The sequence below is a fragment of the Peromyscus leucopus genome, chromosome 6 (genome assembly GCF_004664715.2).
Source record: "Peromyscus leucopus breed LL Stock chromosome 6, UCI_PerLeu_2.1, whole genome shotgun sequence".
NCBI classification, from domain to species: Eukaryota; Metazoa; Chordata; class Mammalia; order Rodentia; family Cricetidae; genus Peromyscus; species Peromyscus leucopus.
Genome location: NC_051068.1, coordinates 68272123 through 68285079, shown reverse-complemented (window position 1 = coordinate 68285079; position 12957 = coordinate 68272123). Strand labels below are relative to the sequence as shown.

At 41.7% G+C, this 12957-nt stretch overlaps 1 protein-coding gene across 2 annotated transcripts in view; it reads right to left on the bottom strand.

The window, feature by feature from the left end:
* Positions 1–463: 463 nt before the first annotated feature.
* Gatad2b (GATA zinc finger domain containing 2B) overlaps positions 464–12957 on the bottom strand; it is a 77521-nt gene continuing 65027 nt past the window's right edge. Inside the window, exons 3-8 of one of the 2 annotated variants that reach the window (XM_028890720.2) lie at positions 9297–9426; positions 8449–8580; positions 6852–6983; positions 4887–5057; positions 3806–4121; positions 464–794 (exon numbers count right to left, since the gene is read on the bottom strand). In XM_028890720.2, coding sequence (XP_028746553.1) covers positions 481–794; positions 3806–4121; positions 4887–5057; positions 6852–6983; positions 8449–8580; positions 9297–9426 — 1195 coding nt within the window. In that variant the 3' untranslated portion in view covers positions 464–480. The remainder of the gene's footprint in view (positions 795–3805; positions 4122–4886; positions 5058–6851; positions 6984–8448; positions 8581–9296; positions 9427–12957) is intronic. The other variant, XM_037206851.1, reaches the window with a different exon arrangement.

The window sequence follows — 12957 nt, the reverse complement described above, 5'->3', positions numbered from 1 at the left end:
TCAGAGCTAATGGGGAGACTTTCTTAGGAGCTATGGAAAAGTCAAGTTTCAAGCCTTGACTTTTTTAGTCCCTTTGCTGGGAATTAAAGGCATGTGTCACCATACTTGGCAAGAAAAGGTGTGCTTTTTTGTTACTCTTGTTTTGAACCCCCCACCCCCACCCCCGTATAGCTCTGGCTGTCCTGGAATGCACTCTATACACCAGGCTGTCTATACAGATCTATCTGTCTCTGCCTCCAAGTGTTGGGATTAAAGGCACACTTGGCTTTTATTTTTTTTAAAGAAACCTAGGTTTCTAGACCCAGAGGTCTATGGTAACCACATGGGTACCCTCCAAACTAGAAGCAACAACCTTTTTTTGTTTGTTTGTTTTGTTTTGTTTTGTAGACAAGATTTCTCTGTGAAACAGTCCTGGCTATCTTGGAACTCACTCTGTAGATCAGGCTGGCTTCAAACTCACAGAGATCTGTCTGCCTCTATTTACTGAGTGTTGGGATTAAAGGCGTGTGCCACCACCGCCTGGCTAACAACAACCTTTTGGGAAAAGCAAACCTGTTCAGATGACTGTGCAGTAGGAGCCAGAATCCTTACCTGTTCCTGCTGTAGGGCTTTAACAAAAGCATTTTTCAGTCGGTTGGTGTGTTCAGCTTTGAGAGCCTTTTTCTGGTTGGAAGTCATACACTGCTCACAGAGGATCTTACCATTCTTTTCTTGCTTCCAGTGAGGGGTGAAATCTGTGCGGCACTGGGCACATACAAAGGGTTCGACCCTCAGAAGTGAGGCACAGTTTTTGCCTAGACACAAATAAAAAGAACAGTTAATGGTGTCACGTCTCCCACCTCTTCTGCTTCTTCTCATTTCAGTTTCCTTCCCACAAGCTAACTCTGTTCACCCAGAGACTATATACAGGGTCAGTGAGATGACTCAGAGCACACAATCCTAAAGAAACTGAGTTCCTTCATCTTTGAAACCCATGTAAAGGAGGAAGCAAAGAGATGATCTCACAAAGCTGTCTCTGGCCTCCCAATGTGCCCTTTGGCACCCTCCATACCATTCTCTTTTCTCCTCACCAACAAAATTTAAAAAAAAGAAAAAAAAATTGAAAGGAGAAACTATACAAAAATAAACAAACCAAAACAATTCAGGGTACTGGAGTTCAGCAGTTAAAGCACTATGTTGCCCTTCCAGAGGGCTGGAGTGTGGCTCTCTGCACCCATACAGTAGCTCACAACCACCTGTGACTCCAGAGACTGATGTGTTCTTCTGAAGTGAGGGCACCAGGCAAACATGTGATAGACATACATATATGCAGGAAAAACACTCACCAAAATTAAATAAATGAATCTAAAACTTATTTACTGCCTTGCTGAGACAGGGTCTCACTATGTAGCTCAGGCTGTCCTAGAACTCAGTATGTAGACCATGCTGGCCTCAAACTCACCAGATTTGCCTGCCTCTGCTTCCCATGTTCTGGATTAAAGGTATGCACAACAACTACTCAGCTGCTTTCAGGATTCTTAACATCACTATATACTAACTTTCCCTTTACAAATATACAGATTTATAACACTCAGGCTCTAAATATTTACTTTGTGAAGACTTTTTTTGAGACAAGGCTTTACATTGTAGCTTAGGCTGGCCTAGAACTCTTGGCAACACTTTTGCCTCAGTACTCCAAGTGCTGGAATTACAGGCATAAGTCACCTTACCTGGCTGACATTAAAGTACTCTGATCTGTTTACAGCTAGTGTTTAGTCAGTCCTCTAGGGACTTTCCCATACTGTTTGGAAATTTAAACTTAATAATGCCTGTTAGTATCACACTGCATCGTGTGAACATCTGGCTCAGTACTGGGTTGCAATTTTCATGTGTTGATGCTTGGTTATTTATATTAGTATATACAGTTTTCAAACAGAAGCATTAAAAGGGTAGGGACTGAATATAGTAACTCAGCACAGAGTCACGAAACCCAGAAGTTCTATTCATCTAAAGAGCAGGTACAGTGGTCTGTGCCTTTAATAGCAGCACTCTGTGGAGGGCAAGGCAATGCAGGTCCCTTTGTGAGATCAAAGCCACCTTGGTGTACACATAGTTCCAGACTAGCCAGAATTATATGAGACCCCGTTTCAACAAAACAAAACAAAACAAAACAAAAAAAGGAACTAAACAACATGTATTCACTGTTCTGTTTCCTAACTGTGGATGTAATGTGACCAGTTGCTTCAAGGACATGATTGATGCCTTTGACTCGCCTATTATGATAGATTACACTCCCAAAATGTGAGCCAGAACAAACTCTTAAAAAGGAACTAAACAGCCGGGCGGTGGTGGCGCAGGCCTTTAATCCCAGCACTCGGGAGGCAGAGCCAGGCAGATCTCTGTGAGTTTGAGGCCAGCCTGGGCTACCAAGTGAGCTCCAGGAAAGGCGCAAAGCTACGCAGAGAAACCCTGTCTCGAAAAACCAAAAAAAAAAAAAAAAAAAAAAAAAAAAAAGGAACTAAACAATATATTGAAGTAAACAAACAACAATAAAAATATATCATTCTCCCTTCCACCTCCCCCGCCCCTCAGAATTCTTCTATGTATTTCAGGGTGATCTAGAAATTGATTATGTATCTGATGAAGCCCCTGAACTTCTAATCCTCTTACCTCTACCTCCCAGGTTAACAAGTACTATACCAAGTGAACTACATCTCTAGACTCTACTTTGGTTTAAGACTTACTTCTGCTTTATGTGCATGCGTGTTTTGCCTGCATGGACATCTATCGACCATATATGCGCTTGATGCCATGCCAGAAGAAGGCATCAGATCTTCTAGAGTTACAGATGGTGGTGAGCTACCATGTGGGTGCTGGGAACTGAACCCAGGTCCTCTGAAAGAGTAGCCAGTGCTCTTAGCTACTGAGCCATCTCTTTAGTCCTCTTTTTTGAGATATTGCTCCCTGACAGCTTGTATAACTAAGTGATGGGAGATGGTTTGGCAGTAATAGTGGAGATTTAATTTAATTTACAAGGTCTCATCATATAACCCCTGTGGGGCCTCAAACGTGAACTTGTCCAGTCTCAGCCTCCTGAATACTAGTTACCTGTATGTACCTCCAACTTTTACCGTCTGGCTATGCATACACTTTTTTTTTCAAGACAGGGTTTCTCTGTGCAGTTTTTGGTGCCTGTCCTGGATCTCACTCTGTAGACCAGGCTGGCCTCGAACTCACAGAGATTCGAGTGGCTCTGCCTCCTAAGTGCTGGTATTAAAGGTGTGCGCCACCACCTCCGGGCCCAACTTTCTTTTTGAGACAGGCTCTTGCCATGTTGCTCAGGCTAGTCTCAAACTCAGTAATCTCCCACTTTAGTCTCAGTGCTGGGGCTATATACATGCCCCACTATACCCAGTTTAGGAGTACTAAATAAATTAAAACATTTCAAGACAGGGTCTCAGTCTGTATCCTAAGCTGGCTTTCACTTTATTGTGTAGCCCAGGTTGGTCTTGGACATGGAGCAAGTCCTCCTGCCTCCCCCTACAAAGTGGTGGGATTATGAGCAATGAGCTATTAGGCCTGGATTAAGATCAGTTTTTTGGTTTTTTATTTCGAGACAAGGTTTCTTTGTGTTGCCCTGGCTGTCCTGGAATTCATTCTGTAGACCAGGCTGGCCTCTGTCTCCTAAGTGCTGGGATTAAAGGTGTGGGCCCCTATCGCCTGGCTTTAAGAGCAGTTATTTAATATTGTACATTTCCCTGTAATAATTCTCTGCCAGAGGCTTGGCAACCCCTTGCTTAGAGACTTAACTGGAAGGAAGTGTTACCTTGGCTGTCAATGACACTCTGTACGACTTCTTCCAAGCCTACCATGTAGATGAACTCGCTATTGGCTGCACTAGGCAGGAAGTGAAGCAAGGGAGCAGGAGGTTTTGGAGGTGGTATCTCCAGGAGCGTCTTTTCCAGCTGTTTTCGAAGAGCCAATTTGGCTGCAGCCTGTGAGTTGGCAGCATCACTCATGGCACTGGGGCTAGGAAGTGGTGAGGACACTCGGTTCACAGTCCCTGGCTGGATATGGGAGGCGAGGTTCATATAGATGGCAGAAGATGTTGTGCGCTGACAGGGAACAGAAGAACTTGACTGCTGAAAGGGAACAGGGGACAGGTGGCTGGTAAGTGTAAGAAGACCAATTCTTGACTTTTAATAGAGGTTACTATATGATCCTAGTCTGGACTGCTTAGCTTCTTCAAAATAGGAAACATTCAACTCATTACTGAAAGATAACCCTGGCACATAAGAAAGAAAAAAAAAAAAAGATGGCAACTATAAGCTAAAGCTGTTTGAAAAAGAAGAGATTAGGGATGCTTTCTGCCATGTACCTATGGTCTATCACATACATATCTCCATCTCCTTTTCTTTCTCATACACGAGTACTGTATTTATGCCATTTCCATCCCACTCTCACCCCTAGATTAAGATCTCTTTATTGAGCTGGGCAGTGGTGGTGCACACCTTTGATCCCAGCACTCGGGAGGCAGAGCCAGGCGGATCTCTGTGAGTTCGAGGCCAGACTGGGCTACAGAGTGAGTTCCAGGAAAGGCGCAAAGCTACACAGAGATACCCTGTCTCTTTCTTAAGGCATATTTTAGCTAATTTACCTCTGCTCTACTTTTTTCTACCACCATTTTTTTCTATGTGTGTTTTTATTTATTTTTCTTTATTAAGAAATTTTTTATTCTCTATCACCATTTTTATATACTTCCTTAAAGTATCCCATTTTGGAGAATGCTCTCTATTCAAATGACTTTTTTGTCCTATTTTCTCTATATACAAAAAATTAAAATCTGTGGCTCTTTTGATAAGAAAAGCAAAGGATTTTTCTGTTTCTATACCAGAGCTTGCTCTTACTGGTTGGTAACTGATGGCAGGATTCATGTTAGGTGTTGTGGTGCGTACAATGCCAGGTTTTGGTGGCCCCCGTTGACTCTGAAGTTGGGCTGGATTTGGTGCAATAACACGTTGAGACATCAACATGTGTGGAAGGGTGGTGTTGGTTGCTGAACGGATGACACTGTGACCCTATAGGAGAAGAATAGGAAAAGAACTCACAGATAGCATTAATATCCACAAAATGCAAAATGAAAACAATCCTTATAATGGATAGCAAGCAGAACCATGGGAACACACATTTGATAATTTCATCTGACAATCAATGGGATAAATCTACCATTACTCTAGTTTAAAACTTTTTTTTTTAATTTACTTATTTTCATTTCATGTGGATGAATTTTACCTGCATGTATGTATATGTGTGTGCCACATGTGTGCACTGTTGAGGTCAGAAGAGGATGCCAGATTCCCTACAACTACACTTATAGACGGTTGCAAGCCACCATGTGGGTGGCAGGAACAGGTCCTCAGCAAGATCAGGAAGTGCTCTGAACCTCTTATGCCTCTCTCCAGGCCCTCTACCATTACTCTTAATGCTGATTAGTGGCTACAAAGTCCTTGCCTTTTAAACATTATTTTATTTTTTTTTTTAAATGTGTATGAGTGATTTGCCTACATGTACTGTTTATGCACCATATGCATACCTGGTGCCCTTAGAGACCAGAGGAGGTCTTGAGATGGGAGTTACAGAAAGAAGTAAGCCTCTTGTGGTTACTAGTAATTAAATCCAGGTCTTATGGAAGAGCAGCTAGTGCTCTTAACCACTAAGCCATCTTCAGTTTTTCTTTCTTCTTCTTTTTCTTTAAAAGATTTATTATTTATTACTTATTACATATTCAGTATTCTCTCTACATGTATGCCTGCACACCAGAAGATGCACCAGATCTCATTATAGATGGTTGTGAGCCACCATGTGGTTGCTGGAAATTGAACTCAGGACCTCCGGAACAGTCAATGCTCTTAACCCTTGAACCATCTCTCCAGCCCCCTCCAATTTTTCTTTAAAGATTTATTTTCTTATTTATGTATGAGTCTGTGTATGTAGATGCATATAAATGCCATGCCTGAAGAGGTCAGAAGAGTGTTGGAATTACCAGCCAAGTGAAGTGGGTGCTGCAAACTGAGCTCTATATGCTCTTAACAGCTCAGCCTTCTCTAGCTCCAAGACACTGTCTCTTTAAAAAAAAAAAAAAAAAAAAAAAGGCAAGCCAGTGTTGGCGCACGCCTTTAATCCCAGCACTCGGGAAGCAGAGCCAGGCGGATCTCTGTGAGTTCAAGGCCAGCCTGGTCTACAGAGTGAGTTCTAAGAAAGGTGCAAAGCTACACAGAGAAACCCTGTCTCAGGGGGAAAAAAAAAACCCAAAAAAACCAAAAACAACAACAAAAAAGTCAAGCCAGGGACTATGTAGAACAGGCTGGCCCCATATTCAGATTCCTCTATAATCTTCAAAAAAGACAAGAGAGACAAGCTGTGGTGCTATATTGTGTACTCTAATAAACTTACCTGAGAATGAAAGGACAAAGCCAGCCACTATATTAAACATAGAGGTCCGGCAGTGGTAGCACACGCCTTTAATCCTATCACTCGGGAGGCAGAAATCCATTTAGATCTCTGTGAGTTCAAGGCCATACTGGGCTACATGAGAGAAACAGAGCCAGGCAGTAGAGACACACGCCTTTAATCCCAGGAAGTAATATGGCAGGACATGGAAAGGTACATAAGGCATGAGGAAACAAGAATTCAACTCTTTTGAGACTGAGAATTTCTAGAAGTAAGAACTAGTGGCTGGCTGTTTTGCTTCTCTGATTTTTCAGCTTTCACCCCAATGTCTGGCTCTGGGTTTTCTATTAACAAGACTGTTTAGCAATTCATGCTACAACAGGCTGCTCCAACAGTAAGGTCGCACACTATGGGTCACATACCTGTAATGTTCTCAAATTTTGAGGTTCAATGCCTTGAGCCCCAGGCCGGGAGGGAAGCTTAGATAAGCCTTGCTGTCCCACATGTGCAGGAGATGGCTGAACAATAGATGCTGCATTTTGTACAACTGGAGTCTGGGAAGGGAAACAGAAAATGAGACTATGAAAAAAAAAAAAAAGAAAGAAAGAAAAAAAAGCAACTACCTCCACCAAAACAAACAAACAAACAAACCCAAAAACTGAGAAGTAGAATCCAGTAAAGTTCTAGGCTTTTAAAATTTCTTTGTGTGAGCGTAAAGAACAAATAGAATATACCTATTGATACAGAAGACTAGAAAAATGAAATTAAGGCTTTTTGATTTGTGTGTGGGGGGGGGGGTTGTTTCCTTGAGACTTGGTCTTGTTATGTGTAGCCCAGGCAGACCTGGACCTCGATATGTATACTAGGCTAGCCTCAAATTCACAGGGATCCACTCAGCTCTGTCTCCCAAGTACTAGGATTAAAGGCGTATGTCACTATGCCGGGTGCTCTCTCTTCAGACAGGGTCTCATACAGCCAGCTCAACTCCTCTATAAAAAAAAAGATTGATTTTTTTTTTTTGTACATGATTGTTTTTGCCTTCATTTATGTATGTGTACCATGTGTATACCTGGTGGTACCTGCAGTGTACCTATCAAGGGCCAAAAGGCCAGAAGAGGACATCAAATCCCTTGAAACTGCAATAGCTGGGTTTGAGCTGCTATGTGGGTGCTGGAAACCAGAGCCAGGTCTTGTTCGAGCAGTAAGTGCTCTTATCTTAATTGCTGATCCATCTCTCCAGCTCCCTCAACTCCCCTTCCTGACCAGGGTTTCTCTGTGTAACAGTACTAGCTGTCCTAGAACTTACTCTGTAGGCCAGGATGGCCTACAGAACTCACAGAGATCCACCTGCTTCTGCCTCCCAAGTGCTGGGATTAAAGGCGTGCGCCACCACCGCCTGTCTCAACTTTTTTTTCTTTCTTCAAGACAGTGTTTCTCTGTGTAGCTCTGGCTGTTCTGAAATTCACTCTGTAGTCTAGGCTAGTCTCAAACTCAGAGATCTGTCTGCCTCTGCCTCACAAGTGCTAGGATTAAAGGTGTGCACCATCATGCCCGGCATGAATTTAACTCTACCTTCCAAGTGCTGGCGTAACAGACGTGTACCACCATGCCCACTTAAGGGTTTTCTTGATTAATTTCTAAGGTTAAAACAAAAGTACTACTTTTTAATCTCTCTACTTGTAGAAACTAAAAAAAACTACAGACCCACAGAAGAATGGTCCACAAAGCTGAATCAACCTGGGGTAGTCAATCTCAAACTAGATGTTTTTCCCCCTTTCTAGAAATACTACTTTTTTTTAAAAAGATGTTTTCCTTAAAAAATGATTTATTTTTATTGTCTGTACATTAGTGTTCTGCCTGCATGTATGTCTGTGTGAGGGTGTCAGATCCCCTGGACCCGAACTATATATAGACAGTTGTGAGCTGCCAAGTGCATGCTGGGAATTTTAAACCTGGGTCCTTTGGAGGAGTAGCCAGTGCTCTTAACCTCTGAGCCATTTCTCCACCCCAAAATACTACCTTCTGGACCACATTCTCTTTCTGTAGTTGACTCTGTCTTAGTTTCTTTAACAGCACCAGTCGAGCTTCTTCCAAACGTAGCTCATCCCTCAGCTGCTTGATAAGCTGCTGCCGTTCCTCAATGCCTTTCCCCTGAGGAAACACCAAGATTGTAGGTCAACAACAGTAGCAAGTACCCAGAATCCCTTTCTGCTAGAAATGATCTATATTTCTCTTCTAAAACCTTCATCTTCTATGAGAAAAAGTGAAGATGTGACTCTATCTTTGTAGTCCTTCAGAGTGGCATTCAGGAGTACTCAAAAAGTATTTACAGACTATCTCTAAATGCCAACCAGTGTATTCCTGGTGAAACATAGACAAGTGACAAGAAGGACACAACGTTTTCCTTTAAAATGGCCTCTAAACCTTTAAAAATCCTATTTGATGTAGATATAATAAACAGGTAAGAATTCTCTATATTCTGAGACTCTTGATAGTGTAAAGTATATTGTTATACCTGATAGTGTAAAGGATATTATCATACCTAAGGGTTTATTTTATGTGACTTAAATTATGAAGTTCTATTTCATTTTCTAAAGATGAATTATATTGGATATAACATGCTTTAGCAAACCATCTTTTCTGCTCGGCTGAACAGCTACCTCTCAAAAGGGCGCATTGTGGAGAATCATTATGAACTTATAAAGTAGGTGGTTATTTAGATCCAAAAAGCAAACTAAAACAATAATACAAAACCAAACCAGGAAATTAAAGAGAATTTAAGGAATATGAAATTCAAAAGAAGAAGGAGGAGGAGGAGAAGAAAGAGGAGGAGGAAGAGGAGGAAAACAACTCCCTTTCTCTTTTACCTTAAACATCTCTAGGTTGGCTGCTTTGAGTCTTTCTTCCATCCGGGAGCTGGACCGGGGACTGGAAGCCTCATTATCAGACAAAACAATTATGTCTGGGGAAGGAGTCAGCCTTCCTCGGTCTGGCTCACTGGATGAGAAAAGGAAAAGATTATAGTATTTCCAACAGTGACAGTTCCTTAAAAAGTTAAGAAAATGTCTTTACTACAACAAAGAAATCCAAAAGAACTTAGGTCTGTCCTGACTCAGCAAGAGAAAGACAGACAATTCCCAGAATAAAGACACCAAGATGTGAGGGCAAAACCTTAGCAAAATACTTTTCTAATCTCAATCTGTCAGGTCTGCTATGCAGGCACAAAGATATAAAGTAATGAGAAGCTTTAAAAATTAGAGGATGGAGGGGGAGGGCTGGCTAGAGCGTTTAGCTCTTCCAGAGGACCCAGGTTCAATTCCTAGCATCACAATAGTCTGTAACTCCAGTCCCAGGGATCTGACATTCTCTTCTGGCCACCATGGGCACTGTATGTACATAGTTCACAGACATCCATGCAAGCAAAACACCCATACACATAAAAATAATAAATAATGAAATGCTCGGTGTGATGGCTCACACCTTTAATCCCGTCAGTGAGAATGTCAGTGAGTTCCAGGCTAGCTGGGCTATATAATTAGCCGGGCGGTGGTGGCGCACGCCTTTAATCCCAGCACTCGGGAGGCAGAGCCAGGTGGATCTCTGTGAGTTCGAGGCCAGCCTGGGCTACCAAGTGAGTCCCAGGAATGGCGCAAAGCTACACAGAGAAACCCTGTCTCGAAAAACCAAAAAAAAAAAAAAAAAAAAAAAAATTAAATTAAATTAAATTAAAAAATTGAGGTAAGTGCTCTAATACCATATTGTAATTATAACTGTTTTCCCTATTATCACATCCCTGAGCTGTCATTAATTATGTTATTAGTTATCGAGAGGCCTGGAGAAAGAGCAAATCCATTAGAATCTAGTCATCTACTGATGGACAAAAAGGAAATAGCTCACTCTAACACTAATAACATAGTTCTGGTAAGTAATACTGTATCCTGTCCAGAGTGAGTCATAAAGAAAAGGCATAAGAAGGTGCAGATAATGGCTTCAGAAAATGAATTTTATCAACTCTAAAGCATGCAGCCTCTGGGAGAAGGACTAAACAAAAGACAATTTAGCCAGAGTATTTAGCACCTTCCCTGAAAGGAAACTATCCAGGAACTACTCTGATATCTAAAATCCTTCATATGGACTTCTCTTACTTCCAAATCTATTCATTAGATAATCCTTCTTTTCATATTTCTGCAGCCCAAATATAAGAGATCCTGAAAAATCTAATTGCCTTAGATTCTCAAATCAACAAATGTGTCTTCTACCTCTCCTGATTTTTAAATGTTTGTGAGACAGTCTCATGCAACTGACTGGCCTCAAGATCTCCCCACCTCTCTTCCCAAGCACTATGATCTCAAGAATGCAGCACCATGCCTGACTGAAGTAGTATTTCCCCCTTTCTTTTGTGGATAGAACTCAAGGCCTCACAGATACCTAAGAATGCCTTCTATCACTGAGATACAGCTATAGCTTTCTATAATAAAATAGCTGGGAATACATAGGGCTAGGTTATGATGGCATGGCTGTAGGTCATATTTAATGTAGAACTTAAAACCTAAAAGCTCATAGGACATTAGTTTTAAGACCCTATCCACTATTTTCTCAAAAAGCTTTGTTGTTTTTGTTTTGTTTTGGTCTCAGGTCCTTTTGGAACATAAAATTGCTTAGTTTTTTTGAGACAGGGTTTCTCTGTGTAGCTTTGGAGCCTGTCCTGGAACTCCCTCTGTAGACCAGGCTGGTCTTGAACTCACAGAGATCCATCCATCTGCCTCTGCCTCCCAAGTGCTGGGATTAAAGGCATGGGTTACCACTGCCTGGCAAAAGTGTATGTTACTGGGAATCCAACCTAGGATCCTATGCATGCTAGAGAATTAATCTACCATCAACATTTCTAGCCCCAAGAAGCCTTTTTTATGTTTTTAATTTTAATTTAGTGTCTGTACATGCATGTACATATGTGCCAGAGGGCAGATGTGGTCAAAGGACAACTTTGTGGAGTCAGTTCTCTCCTTCCATTGTGGGAGGTCCAGGAATTTAACTTAGGTCATCAGCTTTTGGTACATGTGCCTATACCCACTGAACCATCTTGCTGGCCCCTGTGGCTCAGGCTAACCTTGAACTCACATCGAGCACCTCCTGCTTCTGCTTCCTAGGTGCTAGAACTATAAGGACAGTGCACTACTATTCCTGGTGAACAAGGGATCCCTGATGACTGAGATAAGCCTTTACTTTTCTCAACAGGGTAAATCTGAGAAAAAAGAACAGGAAGAGAGGGAGTAAGGAAAATGACTACTGTGTGGACTAGTCAATGTGTCTGGATTGCACTGTAGCCACAAGTCAGACAGCAAGCTGAGAATATAGTTACTGAAAAAAAAAAATGCCACTAAAGGGAGAAAAAGTTTTTAGTTCTCTAGACCAAAAAGACCTAAATAAAGAATCTGAATCTAATTTTGTGTTTACGTTTTACTTGTCATTTCTACATTCCTTCATCCTCTCACACTAAGATTGCCATAGGTGAGCAATAATTATGAGGTCTGAAAATTCACTCCTTGATTCACTAGTGTTTATGTCACCAATCAGCAGCTTTATGAAATTCTAGTCCTGGCTAGGGAAGTATATTCTGTAAGAAGATTGTTTCTAAGGTAAAACATTATTCCCTGCACAAATGATTACTATGAACTGCTCAATACCAAGTTGGGCAGAAATATTCCTGAATGAACATTTTGGGACTGTGTAACATTATCAGTAACTTACACTAGAAACAACACTAAACAGAGTTTTATGCTTAGATACAACCAGACACATATTAAGACAGATGGCATAGAGAAGGCAAAGTCCAAGTCAAGCCTTCATCCCAGTTTGTTTGTTTTGGTTTTTCCAGACAGGGTTTCTCTGTGTAGCTCTGGCTGTCCCAAACTCACCCTGTAGACCATCCTGGCCTCTAACTTAGAGACCTGCCTGCCCCTGCCTCCCAAATGCTGGGACTAAAGATCTGTGCCACCACCTTGGATGTCCAACATTTTTTAAATCAGTATTTGAGGCTTCTAAGTATGTAACTTTTGTTAAAGAGATTATTAAAAGCTAAAAACCACTTGTGCTATAATCTAGTATAAGGCTCCTAATTCCTTGTTTTTTGAGACAGGGTCTTTTTTTTAGTCCCGGCTGGCCTCAAACTCACATAGACCCACATGCCTTTGCACCACTACTGTCTATCTTTCAATAATTCCTTGAAAAATTTTTTTCATGTCTATTGGTGTTTTGCCACAGGTGCAGGGTCCCCTGGAACTGGAGTTACGTACAGTTGTGAGCTGCCATATGGGTGCTGGGAATTGAACCCAGGTCCTCTGGAAGAACAGTTAGTGTTCTTAACTGCTGAGCCATCTCTCCAGCCCAATTATTACTTATCTTAAAGCTCCTAATTCTTATCTGAGTAATAAAAAAAGAAGTCTGCCTGGGTATGATGCAGATCTGGGATCCCATGGCAGTGGCAGTTGGATGACTGCATGTTCAAGTCCTACCACAAACCAGCAGAAG